This window comes from Jaculus jaculus, chromosome 8, assembly GCF_020740685.1.
Source record: "Jaculus jaculus isolate mJacJac1 chromosome 8, mJacJac1.mat.Y.cur, whole genome shotgun sequence".
NCBI classification, from domain to species: domain Eukaryota; kingdom Metazoa; phylum Chordata; class Mammalia; order Rodentia; family Dipodidae; genus Jaculus; species Jaculus jaculus.
In genome coordinates, this window is record NC_059109.1 from 102,340,126 (window position 1) to 102,357,690 (window position 17,565).

At 40.2% G+C, this 17,565-nt stretch overlaps 1 protein-coding gene across 1 annotated transcript in view; it reads left to right on the forward strand.

Annotated features, from left to right (window-relative positions):
• The window catches only part of Cfap61 (cilia and flagella associated protein 61), a 330,508-nt gene that overhangs the window by 265,346 nt on the left and 47,597 nt on the right, over positions 1 to 17,565 (forward strand). Inside the window, exon 25 of the mRNA XM_045156198.1 lies at positions 7,755 to 7,960. Coding sequence (XP_045012133.1) covers positions 7,755 to 7,960 — 206 coding nt within the window. The remainder of the gene's footprint in view (positions 1 to 7,754; positions 7,961 to 17,565) is intronic.

Genomic DNA, 17,565 nt, shown 5'->3' on the forward strand with positions numbered 1-17,565 from the left:
TTGACACTTTGTTTTTATGGAAGGTGAAATCTTTTAGTCAGGTTTTCATGAGATATATTGGTTCACACATCATCAACACATCCTCCAGCAAGGCTCCACCTCCCAAATTGCCATCAGCTGAGAGCCAAACATTTCAAACACTAGTTTATGGGGGACACCTAATTCAAACTATCACAGTATTTTTCATGGCAAGTCACATACTGTTATCTCCATGGTATCTTGCTGGAGATGTTATGTGACACATCAACAAGTTAATAAGACATTGCTTTTGTGGCAGTGGAGCAAGCAAATTGCTTTGGAATGGTCATGAGGCCCAACTGTTCTCATCTCCTCCCTGGCTTATAAGGAAAGGCCATCTGGGAAAACCAAGAGCTGCATGAGTGGGACTTCTCCTGGGTTGTTCAGCTGGAGATCTTCTCAAATAAGCCACTCTGACAGATGGCCTCAAGCTGGCTTTTATCAGTGTGGTAGCTCCCTTCTTATGTCATACTTGCTTTTGACTTATTGAGGCAGACACTGGAGTGGCGTGCCTAACCTCTGTTCCTAGTGCCTCCTTCTGGGAATTTCTGAAAGTAAACATAAATGTATTTCCCAGATTTCCTTGATATTAAAGCCCAATATGTGGCACATTCTAATCAATCACATATATGTAGAAACTACTGGAAACATCCTCAAAAGCTATCAGAAAAGGAGGCAAATACAAAATGTCATGGGCTGCCAGTCTGTTGTCTTTTTCCCTTAAGGAAACCTTGGTCCTAGCTCTTCTATTTGCTTCCCATGGGCTTTGAACAAATTATTCAAAGTCTCTGCATTTCTGGAGTTGTTAAGAATCATTTACGAAAGAGCATGACTTAGAGCAAAGAGATAGCCACTTAGTGGTAGAAGTTTATGGTGTTAATCAGAGTTCCAAATAATGAACCCTGAGTACTCCAAGAAAAAGATAGACACTGTTTAAAACTTACTTTTCTTAGGTCTTTCCCAGATGTTTGTTTTTATTTTATTTTATTTTTTTTTGAGACAGGGACTCAAGGGCTGGCTTCAAACTTGTGATCCTCCTGCCTTAGCCTCCTCAGTGTTGAGATTGTAACATTATGTCCAGCTTGCACATTCCTGTACATATGGTCTGATGCAAAATTTTGTTATAGTAAAGAAAATCATAGGTTGTTAGCAAATAGTGTCCTAGTTTCAGTTGCCATATGAACCAGTAGCATAATGTGTGTCTTCTGATTCTGCTCAGTTAGTGGTTCAGCAGTTCAGATGGCACAGTAGAAATAGCTAGTCTGTGCTCCACAATGCCTGGAGTCTTTGGGAACAAAATTAGAAACCTAGACCAGCATTCCGGATAATGAGGGCTTGTTTACTCACAAGTAAAGGCTTGTTACTTTCCTGTGCTGGAATGACTCTACAACATAAAGTGACACAGAGCCTTTCCACCTGCACTCTGTGATCTGGGCTTCCTTTCAGCATAGCAGCTTAGGAGCAGACTGACTGCTCTGTGGCAGTGCAAGGATCCTCCCTGGCAAGTTGGCAGCATCACTGCATTGTATGGCCCAGCCTGGCAAGGCACCCAGCATCACTCCTCATACCACTTCTGTTGGAATGGCCACAGTCTTCAAATATTCAAAGGATGAGGAGATAGAAAGCCCATCTCTCCATGGAAAGGGTATCAAGGTAATGGTGAAAAAGACTATGTGGACAAGGAGGCTGTAGTTGGAGCCTCAGTTTACCACAATGAGATGGGGCATTAGATAAGCAGGATAAGCCCAGAATGTTGACAAGCTGTGACATAGGTCATCACAAATAACCTAACTCATCTAAGAACCAGAAAATGTTGAGCTCAGTTTCAGATCCAACTGGATTCGTCAAGGACCCTGCAGAATTCCCTACTTGCTATGCTATGAATTTATGAACTGCTCACAGTCTCTCTGGATAAAGTCAGTGGAGAAGCCAAGAAGGGTTTTATATAATGAGAGTTTTAATAACAGTGCAACTTAAATAGATTCTTTGGCTGGTGCAATGACAGTATTTGAATAGAACCCCTGACTTTAATTAACCATTTTACCAGGTGGGCCTCCCTTTTTAATTAGTACAGAAGTTCTAAACAGATTTTTTTTCCATTTTATTATCCAAGAAAAAAAATATAGAATGGTTCCATGGCAATCTTTTGGGGTTGGAATTAATTTAAATAAAATTGTTGCCAAAGTGGTCAGGCAGTCACCTAAACACAGCCAACTGATCACGAATGTAGCCCCTGGAACATATTTCTTCCAAGAAACTGAATGTCTGTTCTTACCATAAAGATACTGCTAACCTTACTAGACTTTTATAGTTCTTAGTAAGTGTTAAAACTGAAGGAAGATGACACTTCAGCAATTCACGAATTCTTTGAACAATGACTGACAACAGGCAGAAAGGAGACCCCAAGTCCTCTACATAGTAAACTGATTTACAGACTCCAGTCCACATGCCTTGTTGGCTTATACACCATGAAGTAAAGAAACTTGTCATACCAAAGTCTTCATTGGATAGTATTAGACTTAAAATTGCATGTTTGTTATGAGAGCTAGGGGCTTGATTTCTTTGAACACTGAATCTGATTGATACTGTGTCTTCCACGTGGCATGAATTCCAGATCTATTTTCCATCCTTTTAAAATCATAAAGATACTCAAAAGGATAATTGTAATCGTGAAAAAGGGGAGAAATCATGCCAGAACCAATCACTCCACCAATATCTTACCTTCAATATCCAAAGCTCTAAACAATATAACACATATACTTCAAGGAATTAACTAAATACACCCCACCAAACTAGAAATTTTATAATAATCACAGTTATCCAAAACACCTTCTGGGCTGGGGGTGCCTTGAGCCATTATTTAATGTTTTCATGAGGCAGGTGGAAAGACTTCTGGACCCCACCATGCTCTGCCAACAACTGTGAATGGCCAACATTCCTATTGGGTAGTTTGTGGCTGAGAAGCCAATTTCTATGTGAATTGTCTTTAATATCATGCATAGTATTTTGATGCATTCCAACCTTCCAGATTGTTTTCTACCCCCAACCCTAGATATGCTAATACAGAATACAAAACAGAGCCAAATCTCATTAAAATGGACACAATTTGCCTTCTGCAGTTAAGATCCATAATCAGCAAGTCCTCCACATTACTTTATTGGAAGGCTGCTTTCTGGAGACTCAAGCCTCCACAGCTAAGACAACATACAGATAAGACCCAAAGATTGTAATCCAGTCTTTAAAAATTAAGACAAATAGGGGCTGGAGAGATGGCTGAGAAGTTAAAGACACTTTCTTGAAAAGCCCAAATGGCCTGAGTTCAATTCCCCATTACCCATGTAAAACCAGATGCACAAAGTTGCACCTGCATCTGGAGGTTTTTTTTCTCAATTTTTATTAACATTTTCCATGATTATAAAAAATATCCCATGGTAATATCGCCCCACTTTCCCCTTTGAGATTCCATTCTCCATCATATCCCCTCCCCATCTCAGTCTCTCTTTTATTTGATGTCATGATCTTTTCCTCCTCTTACGATGGTCTTGTGTAGGTAGTGTCAGGCACTGTGAGGTCATGGATATCCAGGCCATTTTATGTCTGGAGAGAGCACATTGCAAGGAGTTCTACCCTTCCTTTGGCTCTTACATTCTTTCTGCTACCTCTTCCGCATTAGACCCTGAGCCTTGGAGGGTGTGATTGAGATGTTACTCAGTACTCCAGTCACTTCTTTCTAGCACTATGATACCTTCTGAGTTGTCCCAAGGTCACTGCCATCTGGAAAGAGAAGATTCTCTACCCAAAGTGAGAGTAGCATTAATATAAGGGTATAAATATAAAGGGAAGTGCTTACTGGTCAGTTTGATAAGCATAGTATATACACTTATCCAGACATCAGCAGATGTTACACCCCTAGAGCTCATGACTACCCCTGTTTTAAGTTTTCAGTATTAGGAATGTATTCCCCCCCATGGAGCGGGCCTCCAATCCAATTGCATCTGGAGTTTTATTTGCAGTGGCAAAAGGCCCTATGGAGATGCCTATCTGCATACATTCAATATCCTTCTCTCTCAAATATAGAAATAAAAAAATAAGGCAAAACATGCCATTGGAAGCAGTGCTTAGGACACTCCACTCATGAATAGGTAGACATGGAAGATGCAGCATGCTCAGACTCCCACTGCCCCCATCCAGAGACCCACCTGATCTTCTTGGCCCATATCTTGAAGTGCCCACTGAAGATATGAAGGTCCTTGCTAGCTGGAGACTGGGTATCTAGTGAAAGCCACTTTTTGGCTGCCGATGTGCAGTAGCTGGCTCTCAAGGTAGAGCTAGGTTCCTTTTCTTAGTCACCAGTATATCAGATACTTTCTCTCATTGCTGATAAAAAATACTCAACCTGAAGCTGCTTATGTAAAGAAAAGATTTGAGTTTGGCTTACAGTGTCAGAGCACAGTGACTGTCATGGCAGGGGAGACATGGCAAGCTGGAGCAGGAAGTTGGCTTCACATTGCTGCACTGGAAGCAACAAGAAGGAAGAACAGGAGGAGCAGGGATATAAAACCCCAGGGCCCACCCCTCAGTGACCCACTTCCTCCAGCAAGGCTCAACCTCCTAAAGTTCCACAACTTCCCAAACAGTGCCACTTTACTGGGGACCATCTATTAATCACGTGATCCCATGGAAGGCATCTTATGTTCAAACCACCACACTCAGTAAAGAAGCCTTGAGGAGAAGGAGGTAGAGGAAGAGGGGAGACAGTGGCAAAGACCTTGTGGAATTGTTTCTTAGTTCTCTAGCAAGCACTGGAATCAGTGGACAGCTAATACTATACCAGAACTCTTTTGGCAGGGCCTCTCTTGGACCCCTGCATCTGTTACTACTACTGTTACTACTACTGTTACTGCTGTGAGGGAGCAGCCAATCCATCAACACTCATTTCAATGTCCCAGCTTCCCCACCAAATACTCCTTTCTGCCCAGGGGTCAGATAGCTAACTCTAAAGCTACTGATAACAACCTCTGTTGTCTGGTAGTTTATTTGAGAAAGGCACATATGTGGAAGTCAGATTCTTCACTTTCTGCATATCTTTGTGTATTTTGGTTCTGAAAGAGTGTGTAAAATCCTGAGCCATCCAAGTAAAGTTGTTATCACATGCTCACACCCCAGGTGGTGGGATTTGAAAGTTAAGACTCAAGGCAACATGTCTGAATAATAAAGTTCCAGGGGCATCCAGGTCTAGAGAAATGTTATGGCAAGAGCTGAGAGTAAGCACTGAGCAGGCAGGGAGGCAGACATCCTACAGCAGAGGCTCACCTGGCTCTGTCAGAAGTTGCCTCTGGACAAGCTCTACCTTAGATGGAACATGATGGAGCCCTCTCTTCCCTCCCTTTCACCTCTTCTTTTCCTTGTTCCTATGCTTTCTGTTTCATTCTTTCTTCACTTGTTCATATCAAACCTTGTCCACCGCAGGGCCAGAGTATTTAAAAATCATTTCATTAGTTTAGAAGTGCTAATCAGTATATCAGCTACCTTCTCATTGCTGGGGCAAAATGCCAAACCAGATGCAGTTTAGGGAAGGAAAAAGTTCATTTAGGCTTACAGTTCCTGAGGGTAGAGTCCCCTATAGAGGGGAAAGCATGACAGAAGCCAGAAACTGGCATCAGTCACATCCTCACAGCAGCATGGAGGAAGTAAAGAGGGGGGACAACAAGTGGGACAACACCTTAAGGCCCACCCCAGTGACATGCTTTCTCCAGCAAGGGTCCATCTCCTAAAAGTTCCACAACCTTCTCTGTTAGCACTACCAACTAAGCATTAAGTATTCAAACTCAATGAGGCTATAGGGTCAATTTAGATTCAAACCACAACAATCAGTGTTTAAAATTAGAAACTACAAGTGGTGAAATGAACAAAAAGAGAAACAACAAAAATTACCCAGTCTCCAAATCTTAGTATATTACTATTAACATTTTTGTTGAAATGTTGATATCCAGAAAGTAGAAAAATGCCACTCCTTATTGTGAACTGTTTTGTATTAGAAAACGTGCTGTGGAGTTGGAGAGATGGCTAAGCAGTTATGGTGCTTGCCTACAAAGCCTAAGGACCCAGGTTTGACTCCCCAGGACCCACATAAGCCAGATGCATAAGGTGCCACATGCATTTGGAGTTCCTTTTCAGTGGCTAGAGGCCCTGACATGGCCATCCTCTCTCTCTCTCTCTCTCTCTCTCCCTGTTTCTCTCAGATAAATAAAAATAAAATGTAAAAAAAAAAAAAAGAAAGAAAGAAAAGAAAGAAAATGTGCTGTAGCCAGGCATGGTGGCTCACACCTTTAGTTCAAGGCCACTCTGAGATTGCATAGTGAATTCCAGGTCAGCCTGGGCTAGAGTGAGACCCTACCTTGAAAAACCAAAAGAAGAAAGAAAGAAAGAAAGAAAGAAAGAAAGAAAGAAAGAAAGGAAGGAAGGAAGGAAGGAAGGAAGGAAGGAAGGAAGAAAGAAAGAAAGAAAGAAAAGGAAATGTGCTGTAGACATAGTTCCATGCCATAGGTTTACTAATATTGGAACACCAGCCTCTCCCTTGTGATGTCATCTCCCAACCTCTTTCTTAAGTTGTATCTGCTTTCTTCCTCTGACAAATACCCAGTCTGTCATCAGTACTTGGGGTTGGCTCAGAATCTAGTTTCCCTATTTTCCTCCATAAATTGACAGTGTCTTCATCAGGGTCCTCCTGTGTGGTACCAAAACACCCACTAGTTGCTTCAATTTAACTAAAAATTAACCCACATGCCCAAACTTAGATAAAATCCCCAGAAGAGACATATAGGACCAGGTAAATATTTGGGATTAAGGGAAGTTGAACTAGCCGTGGATTTCTAAATACCACACTCAAGTTCAAAGTGAAATCTTAAATCTATATACACTTAGAAAAGATTTATTGGTGTTACTGTGTACTAAATTCAGAGTCTCAGGGCAAAATGAAAGTCCAGCCACCACCAACATAATGTGTGTTTGTCTATTGAGGCCATCAGGGAGCAGGGCTCCATTGGGTAGCTAGCAGACATCAGGGCCAAATCAGAAAAAGTAGTCTTGGCATGGAATTAGAGCAGTATCTCTCCTTGTCATCTTTTGGTGTCTGTGGCAGTTTTAGTCAGTTTCCAAATGGAGGGGGGGGACTCTCACCTTGAACAATTTACAGTCTAAAAGGATAGCTACAGAGCATGTTTGTCATAGTTTCAAACTCTCCTAGGAACCCTCCTCCTATGAACTGACTTTTATTATCCCAAAGCTTGATTCTCCCCAAACCCAGCCATCAGGGATTCTCCATTTATGTGTTTCTTTTAAGTATTCTTTAAAACAATGAAATTCCTTGTGATCACTTTGACCAGAATGTCTCTTCAAAATGTAAAAAAAACTAAGAAATTTAACACTCAAATACATCATAGGAAAGAAACCCAGTTCTGTTTACTGCATGAGATGCTCAGTAAGAGAATTAGTTGTAACCTAGCAACTAACTTAGAAACACAAAACAATGCAATTACAAGTTAAAATGTTCTGAGGAACATTTAGTCATGAAGTGTGTGATTTCTGACACACAGTTATCTTCCCTTGTGTTTGATCCACAGTGTCAAGATAGACCTTCCTTTTAGGTTTGAAAAATAAACTTCTATAATAAAGTTCCCAAAGTCTAGAAATGTTTCTGATTCTGTTTATCTGATCTATCCCTTATTCCCACCCAGGGATCAGAAGTAGTAACAGGAAATGCATATGATGGGACGTACTTTCGACTTCACATTAACAAGTACAGGATGGTGGAGGCCATCACATGCCTTTCGAAGGAGCCTTTCCCAGTCTCCAACTATGCCCGCTTGTTTGGACAGCATGAAGTAGCCCTCAACAATCTGTGTGCTCGTTATGAAAGCCATTTGATCAAAGACCTCTACAGGTAAGGTGGACATGAACTTGACTGTTGGGAAATACAATTATATATGACATTTATGACTCAGGGATATGTGTTATGATGTACCAGAGAGCAAAATCAGAATTCATGAGAGAAGCTAGAGTGGTTAAGATTTATTCTAATAGGATAAAGAATATGTCACCCTTAGCATTGGTTGGAGATTAAAAGATCATGTGAAGAAGTGCATGGACTTTGGGATGTGTCCACACCTGGGCCTCAGATATAACCATGCAGGACCTTCATGCCATGGGAGGCAGAGATAAGATTATATTCCAGTCCTTTTGCACATGGGACTGTTAAGAGCAGTAGTCTGAACCTTAGAGAAGAAGTTGAGATAGGATGAGGAAGACTCTGGCCCTTCTGGGAATTCTGCAACCAGAAGACAGGCTGTTTAAGATCCCAACCTTTTCCCTCTCAGCATGTATGCAAGCAGAAGTGACTGTTCATTAAAGGTGCTGGGAGGAGAGTTTCTGCCCTCAGTAATCTACATCTTCGTCTTTTCAAATGCTTTTATAATAACTTTTATGACAGGCATGTCAGGCTCTGAGAAAACTCCCACTATATTTGGTGGGAAATGCATTAAATCTTACACCAGTTAGGTGAAGATTGACGTCTCTGATATTAATCCCAATATCATAGCACAGTATAAATCTCAAATTATTTGGGATGGAAGGAATGACATTTCACAATGAAAAGCTATTTCTGGATATAGCTGCTGCTTAACCAGGTTAGCAGAAATTTCCTCTGTCTAAAAAACAAGACACAGCTGGAGGATGTACAGTAGAAGATCCAAATGTCCTTGATATCCACAGGGGTATTGTCCAGTATCATAATCCTTCTTCCCTCTTAAAATTTAAAATTATGGGGTGCTGGGAGTTGGCTTAGTAAAGTGCTTGCTATGCAAACATAAGGACCTGAGTTCAGATTCTCAGCACCCCTGTCAAGTGCCAGCCATGGTAGCATGTGCCTCTAATCTCAAGGGAAGTAGAGGATCACCAAGGCTTGCTGGATAGCTTGTCTGGCTTAACAAGTGAGCTCTGAGGTTCAGTGAGGGACCCTGTCTCAAAACAATATGGGGCATATTGATGAAGATACCTAACACTGACTTCTGACCTCCACACACAAGTACACATGTGCTCCTATACACACATGTACCTACATGCATATGAACATGCATGCCACACAACAGCAAAATATTTAAAGCATAGAATACCTTATGCATTCTTATAAGCATATAAGGCATGAATATACACTTGAAGGGAAAATGATACTACAAATTTATGTGTCTAACCACCTATGTTAAGAAATAAGTCCTCACCACAGAACACTGAAAGCCCCTCCCCAGCCATATCCCTGCCTGTATTTTGAGAGGCAGCTGCTATTCTAAAGTGGGAGTTAATCATTCTGTTACTTATGAAGTAGGGATCAACAAACGTTTGTTTATCTGTTTTTGAGGTAGGGTGTACTATAAACTAGGCTTACCTGGAATTCACTGTGTAGTATCAGGGTGGCCTCGAACTCAAAATGGTCCTCCTACCTCTGCCTCTCTAGTACTTAGAATTAAAGACATAAGCCACCTCACCTGGCTAGCAAACTTTTTCTATACAGGAACAGTCTATGGCCATATTACCATGAATGTACCCAATCTCATCTATGCAGGGACAGATATGGCCTTTGTCTAGAGTTCTCAGTTCTGCTCTAATAATGAGAAAGAACCTACAGGAAATACATAAACACATAGATATATGTCCCTATAGAGCCATATATACCCAAACAGACTGACCATATTTAATACACAATCATAGTTTACAAACCTTGTTTCAAACATGCACATATGTGGGCTGGAAAGATGGCTTAGTGGTTAAGGTGCTTGCCTATGAAGCCTAAGGACCCAGGTTCAATTGTCCAGAACCCATGTATGTGTTATTTGGTTTCCTAAATAATTGTGGTTGTTTGAATCAAATGTCTCCCATAAACTCATGTGTTCTGAGTGGCTGGTCCCCAGCTGATAGCAGTGTGAGAGGTGGAGCCTTGCTGGAGGAGCTGTGTTGTTGGGGATAGGTTTGGGGTGCTATAACCAGCCCCCCTTGCCACAAATCAGCTCGTTCAACTTGGTGCTGTTTTATGCCTGCTGTGGCAGAGGCAATGTCTAGCCTCTGCTCATGCCATGCTTTCCCCTGCCATCATGGAGCTTTCCCTCAAGACTATAAGCCAAAACAAACCCTTTCCTCCCATCAGCTGCTTCTGGTCAGGTTTTGTTCCAGCAGTGAGAAGGTAACGGTAACAATAATATGTTAAATTGTCTTCCCTATTTTTAAATCAAGTCTTTGGCTTACTGAAGAGACTCACCATCCTGTTTATAGTGTTGGTGAGAAACATCCATGTTGATAGATGAGGCTGAAGCTCATTTGTTGTCCCTGTTGTCAGGATTCATTCGTGGATTTCATGGATTTTTCTGTTGGTTGGTGTTTTTAGTCCTTTGTGTCATTATAAACAGTTCTGTGACCATTGTGAACATGCTTCAAGTATAGAACATTTCAAAGGGTGTCATAGCCCTTTAACTGCGAGGTCCTGAGTCCTCCGTATCTTAAACTTAACATGCTCCCCACAGTAGTCATATTTGTCTAACCTGCCCCCAGTGGTGCAGAGAATTCCTCTTGTTTCATATCCCTGTCACATCTTTATGTTCAGACTTTATAATTTGGACAGCGTGGTCATATGCAGAAATATGATAGTTTTAAAAATATGACAGTTTTACCCTTCCTGAATTAATTATGCCTTTTAATTAATTAAGTGCTTTTGTACTTGTTCATAGAACATTTCTGATAATTTCTGTGGAATGCCTACTTGTGACCACTTGTCTACTTTCTTTTTTGATTCTCTTTTTAGTAGTGCCCATGAGTGTTCACATACTCAGGATACGAACTTGCATTGATTATATATTTTGAAGGTTTCTTCTACTACTTTGAAATTGTTTTTTTCTGTGTGGTCACAATTAACAAATATTCTTAACTGATGTTATCTGTTTTATCATCCACTTCCATGAAAAGCCCCATTGGAATTGCTAAAAAGTGCTCAGTTAGGCAAGAATTGATCTTTTTGATGTTGATTTGTTAGAACAGTATAATATAGTGTAAGTCTCAATTTATTTAGATCTTCTTTCATGCCTTTTAGTGTAAAGTTTTATCATCTTCTCCATAAGTGGTTTGCACAATTTTCATCTGATATGATTTAAGGTATCTTATATCTTTTATTTCTGCCATTAAATATCAGTTTTTAAAATTTAAACTATTGTATGGAAATGTCAATTTGGGCCAGGGAGATGGTTTAGCAGTTAAAGGTACTTGTTTTTCAAAGCCTGCCAGTCTGGGTTTGATTCCTCATACCCATGTAAAGCTAGATGCACAAAGTGGCACATGAGTTCATTTGTAGCAACAAGAGACCTTGGTTCACCCATTCTCACTCCATTTCTTCCCTTCCCTTCCTTCTTCCCTCCCTCCACCCAAGTAAATAAATTAAAATTTTTTAAGATTTCAAAAATAAACCTAAAGCTCATGTCATTATCCTAGAAAAAGGACTGAGCTTACTGGTTCCCTTTATTTAAAAGAAAAAGAACAAAAATGCCCATTTTTTAATAATTTGGTTATTATTCTGAACTTCTTCACTAATTCAAAGAATTCACTTAGCTTTTCCACATAGAGAAATTGTATCCTTTGCCAATATCAATTTTGTTTTTTCTTTTGCAGTCTTTGTGATTTCTATTTCTTCTTTTCCTATTGCCCTAGCCTAGTATGTAATAACAATTATAATAGGGGTAGCTAGGAATGTCACTCTTGCCTCATCTTAATCTTATGGGAAATATATTCAGTATTAAGTATGTGACATTTGCATGCTATTGATGTCCTTAACAAAGCTAAGAAAGTTCCTTTTCATAACTGGTTTTCCAAGCTCGCTTACTCTATGTGTGTGCATCTCCCCCCCCCTCTCTCTCTGTGTGTGTGTGTGTGTGTGTGTGTGTGTGTATGTGTGTGTTGGGGATTGAACCTAGGGGTCTTCTGCATCCTAAGCCCATGGTATGCCATTGAGATACATAGTCAGCATTTATTTTTTTTTTTTTTTTAATTTGAGAGTGACAGACACAGAGAGAAAGACAGAGGGAGAGAGAAAGAATGGGTGCGCCAGGGCTTCCAGCCTCTGCAAACGAACTCCAGACATGTGCAACCCCCTGTGCATCTGGCTAACGTGGGACCTGGGGAACCGAGCCTCGAACCAGGGTCCTTCGGCTTCATAGGCAAGCACTTAACCGCTAAGCCATCTCTCCAGCCCACAGTCAGCATTTTTAAGTTTGTATTTATTTATTTATTTGCATGTAAGTGTATGTGTTTGTGTGTGTGTGTGCACACGTACACACACATGTACCCATGATCATGCATGGACACACCAGGATCTCTTACCACTGCAAACAAAATACCAGATACTTGTGCCATGTTTTTTCTCTGTCCAGCTTTATGAGAATGGCTGGGGAATTGAACCCAGGCTGTCATGGTTCAATTGCTTTTCAAGCAAGCCCAACTCAGTATGTTTTATCATTAATGGAATTTTGGTTTTTCTTCCAGAAAGAGTACTTTATTTCTGAAACTTTCCACACATAAAGTAAATGTCAAGATGCTGTCAAACATGATCCATATTTTGATAAAGAATCAAATTCTTTTCTTCTTTTCAGAAATTTTTTTATTAACATCTTCCATGATTATAAAAAAAATCCCATGATAATACCCTCCCCCTCCCCCACATTCCCCTTTGAAACTCCATTCTCTATCATATCCCCTCCCCATCTCAATCAGTCTCTCTTTTATTTTGATGTCATGCTCTTTTCCTCCAGTAATGATGGTCTTGTGTAGGTAGTGTCAGGCACAGTGAGGTCATGGATATCCAGGCCATTTTGTGTCTGGGGGGAGCATGTTGTAAGGAGTCCTACCCTTCCTTTGGCTCTTACATTCTTTCCACCACCTCTTCCACATTAGACCCTGAGCCTTGGAAGGTATGATAGAGATATTGCAGTACTGTGCACTTCTGTCACTTCTTTCCAGTTCCATGATGCCTTCTGAGTCACCACAAAGTCATTGCCATCTGAAAAGAGAAGATTCTCTACCAAAAGTGAGAGTAGCATGAATATGTGGGTATGAACATTAAGAGAAGTGCTTACTGGGCAGTTTGATAAGCATAGCATATACATTTAGCCAGATAGCAGCAGACATTACACACCTAGGGCTCATGACTACCAACCACTGTTTTAAGTTTTTAGTATCAGGGAGAGGATGAGAGCCCAGAGGTAACAGAACCGCTTCAGGTTATCACAATAACTATGTTAAGTAAATGTAAACTCTTAAGTAAACTCTTATCTCAGTCCTGCATAAATATGCAGTGATATGACAGAAGACAGCAGAGCAGATGCAGAGAGCCGTTTTGTGAACGGATTGGATTATTTAATAACATTACCTCACTGTGGAGGAAGGATTGTGAAAAAATGCCTTTGAGACAGTTTCTTAGCTTTTTAATTGTTGTTTCTTTCTAGTGGTCTTTGTAAGAGTGTAGAAGCATTCCTTCTTTGATAATGTTAAATTTGTAAGTTTCAGGTGACATGTGAAACCTTTTTTAAGATTTTTCTCAAAGTTTTGAAAAGCTATTAGCCAGGATCATGGTGTAATAAGACATAACGTTTTTCCTTTAAAAATTTTAAGTGCATGTGTAGAGTTAAGAAGCTGTTGTACATTTATGATTTAATAAAATAATTCTAAAGGAAAAAAATTTAAGGAAAAAATACAATGTACACATTCAATGAAAAACAGCACAGAGTACTTATGCAAGAGTAGGTATTATAATAACCAGATCCTCTGACAAAGTCGCTGTTTCTTAGGGTGTATGGTGCCCCACATCCTTAATCCTGTCAACTAGGAGGTTAAGATTTCTAACTGTTGAGGTTTCCAAGTCAGCTTCTGACCAAGTGAGACCCTTTCCCAATGTACAACAGAAGAGGAAACAAAGCCACTATACACCAGGAGCAACAAATAACAAGCCCAAAATATAGCTTATTTAAGAATGGCAAATCCGACCATCCATCAGATTTAACATACAATTTATCCTGATATGGAAGGTGCAATTAGCACTTCCAGTTCAGGCCTGTATTCAAGGCTTATTTGGTGAGTTCTGACCTGTTGTAATCCCAGTAACCTTTAGGGATGATTTTGGTCTCAGTTATGCTGTGCTCCTTCTTGGGTCCCTCTTTGGTGCACTGTCACTTGCACTGGTGGTGGGGGAGGGGAGGCTGTGGATGGTGGCTCTAGTTCTCCTGCTGGTCCACATGATCTTCTACCTCATGATCTGCTCCTCTGTTGTTTGCTGCAGTTCTCCCTTCACGTTTCTTGAGTTTGCGAGGAGCTCTAGTGTGAGTGGAAAATCCCCTCACCTGGCTTTTCCTGCGGCTCAAGCTGAGCCTTGCAGCTGTGGCCCCGTGGACCTGGTGCCGCCACTGCTGGAGCCGCTTCTGCTGCCCATATGGGCTCTAGGTGCTCTGCATCACTCCTACTTCTCTGCTGCCATTGGTAATTTCTTATACACCTCACTTTTTAGTAGAACAGTGTATTTTGCTGGGTTTTTTTGGTGGGGGATGCTTTTTCTTCCCTAGGCTGCTTTGGCATGGTTCCTATGCAGCCATCTTAACCAGAAGTTTCAAATTCTTTCATCTTAAGCTTTCCCTTCTTCAAAACTTTGTAGACTTAACTCTAATATTCATCTTAAATAAAGGAAAACACCTTTTTCTTTTGTAGAGTGGGTATATTCATTGTATTTTGTATTGTGTACATATGAACATTTTAAGATAAGTGTAGAGTATATTGAAAAATATTCCCTCCCATACTCCCATACCCCTGCTTTTCATCCTCCTTGCCCTCCCTTGTTCCTGTAGACAGTTTTGCTTCTGTTTTTATATATACATACCTACATGATTTTATGTATCTAATAAAATCTAAGAACCACAAATGAGAAAAAAATCACACTTTTCTTTTTGAATGAATATTTTGGCTGGGCATGGTGGTGTATACCTTTAATTCCATCACTGGGGAGGTAGAGATAGGAGGATTTCCATGAGTTTGAGCCCACTCTGAGACTACATAGTGAATTCCAGGTCAGCCTGGCTAGAGTGACACCCTACCTTGAAAAACATATATATGTGTGTGTGTGTGTGTGTGTGTGTGTGTGTGTGTGTGTGTGTATATATATATATATATATATATATGTATGTATGTATTTGTATAGATAGATAGATAGGTTTGAGAGAGAGAGAGAGAGAGAAGAGAATGGGTGCACCAGAGCCTCCAGCCATGGTAAATGAACTACAGATGCATATGCCACCTTGTGCATCTGGCTTACATGGGTACTGGGGAATCAAACCTGGGTCCTTAGGCTTCACATACAAGTACCTTAAGTGCTAAGCCATCTCTTCAGTCCTGTCCTTTTTGAGAGTGACTTAATAGAATTGTCTCTGGTTACATCCATTTTCCTGCACATGACATAATTTTTGCTCTCCTTCATTGCCATCCATTGTGTTCATGTGTCTCATTTTCTTTCTCCATCTGTCTATTCCTGGATGCACAGGTTAATTATATAACATAGCTCTTACGACTAGTGCTGCAATAAACATTGATGTGTAGGTATCTCTATGATAATTTGATTTGGAGTCTTTTACCGGGTATATACTCAGGAATGGTATAGCTGGATTATATGGTAGGCTTATTTTTAGTCATTTGATAAACCTCCATACTGATTTCTATAGTGGTTGGGCTAGTTTACATTCCTACCAGCAGTAAATAAACCTTCCCTTTTGTCCACATCCTTGCCAAAATTTGTTATATTTGGTTTCTTAACAATTGCCTTTTTGATTGGGGTGAGATGGAATCTCAATATAGTTTTCATTTGTATTTTTCTTTTTTTTTTTGACACCTGAACCTAATTAATTTCTCCCTCCTTCCCACCTTCCTCCCTTCCTTCCTTCCTTTATTTCTTTTTTAACATTGTAAAGCTCTTTCACTTACTTTGTTAAGTTTATTTCTGTGTACTTTTAAATTTTATTTTTATTTTATCTATTTATTTGAGACAAAGCAAGAGAAGGAGTGAGAGAAGCAGATAAAAAGAAAATGAATACACCAGGGCCTCTAGTCACTGTAAACAAATTCCAGATGTATGTGCCACCTTGTGCATCTGACTATATATGGGTACTGGGGAATCGAACCTGGGTCCTTAGGCTTTGCAGGTAAGCACATTAACCACTGAGCCATCTCTCCAGCCCATGTATATATACTTTTTTGGAGCTAGTGGACACCCTTGTCTTATTCTTGATTTTAATGGAAATGCTCTGAGTGTTTTTCCCACACAGTGTAATATTTGCTATCAGTTGTTCTATATAGTCTTTAATATATTTAGATTTGCTCTTTATATTCCTAGATTCTTTTTTTTAAATTAGTTTTCTATTCTGCAAGTACAGGCAGTTTGGTACCATTATTAGGCTCATCCATGACCTACCCCCTCCCCAATGGCCCCTCCTTGTTGATGTATTTGGGTCGTGCATTGTGGAGTTAGCCCACAGTTATTGGTACGATAAATGTCTCTGTATATCATGACCCAACATGACATCCTAGATTCTTTTTAAAATATATTTTATTTATTTATTTGAGAGAGAAAGAGGGAGAGAGAGAGAGAGAGAGAGAGAATGGGTACATCAGGGCCTCTAGTCACTGCAAACAAACTCTAGACGCATGCGCTCCCTTGTGCATCTGGCTTACATAGGTCCTGGAGAATCAAACCAGGGTCCTTAGGCTTCGCAGGCCAGTGCCTTAACTACTAAGCCATCTCTCCAGCCCTTTTGGTTTGTTTTGTTTTGGTTTGGTTTGGTTGTTTTTAGGTAGGGTCTCACTCTAGCCCAGGCTGACATGGAATTCACTATGTAGTCTCAGGGTGGCCTCAAAGTCATGGCGATCCTCCTACCTCTGCTTTCCAAGTGCAGGGATTACAGGCATGTGCCACCATGCCTGGCTTCTATTCCTAGATTCCTTAGGGCTTGTATTGTGAAGAAATGTTGGTTTCTATCTTTGAGTCTGTTTCTGTGATTATGGATTTGTCCTGGTTCATGAAGGGTGATCTTTCTTATGTGTTCTTGCATTTATGTAAATTATTATTTAGAATTTTGCATCTATCTTCATCATGGAAATTGCCCTATGTTTTCTTCTTTTTTTATATATATCTTTGTCTGGTTTTGGTCTCAGGGTTCACAAAAAGGTCTTGGAGAGTTCCTTCCCTTTTTTATGGGATAGAGTGTGGAGAATTGGTGTTAGTTCTTCTTTGAAGATCTGTAGAATTTAGCAGTGAATCCATCTAGGACTGGGTTTTTTTTTTAAGCTGGGAGTTGTTTTTTTTTTCTTTCAAATATGGTTTCAATCTTGTGACTTGCTACAGATCTGCTTAAATTGTTTATTTCATCTTGTTTTAATTTTAGCAGGTCATACATGTCTAGAAATTTGTCCATTTATTTATAGATT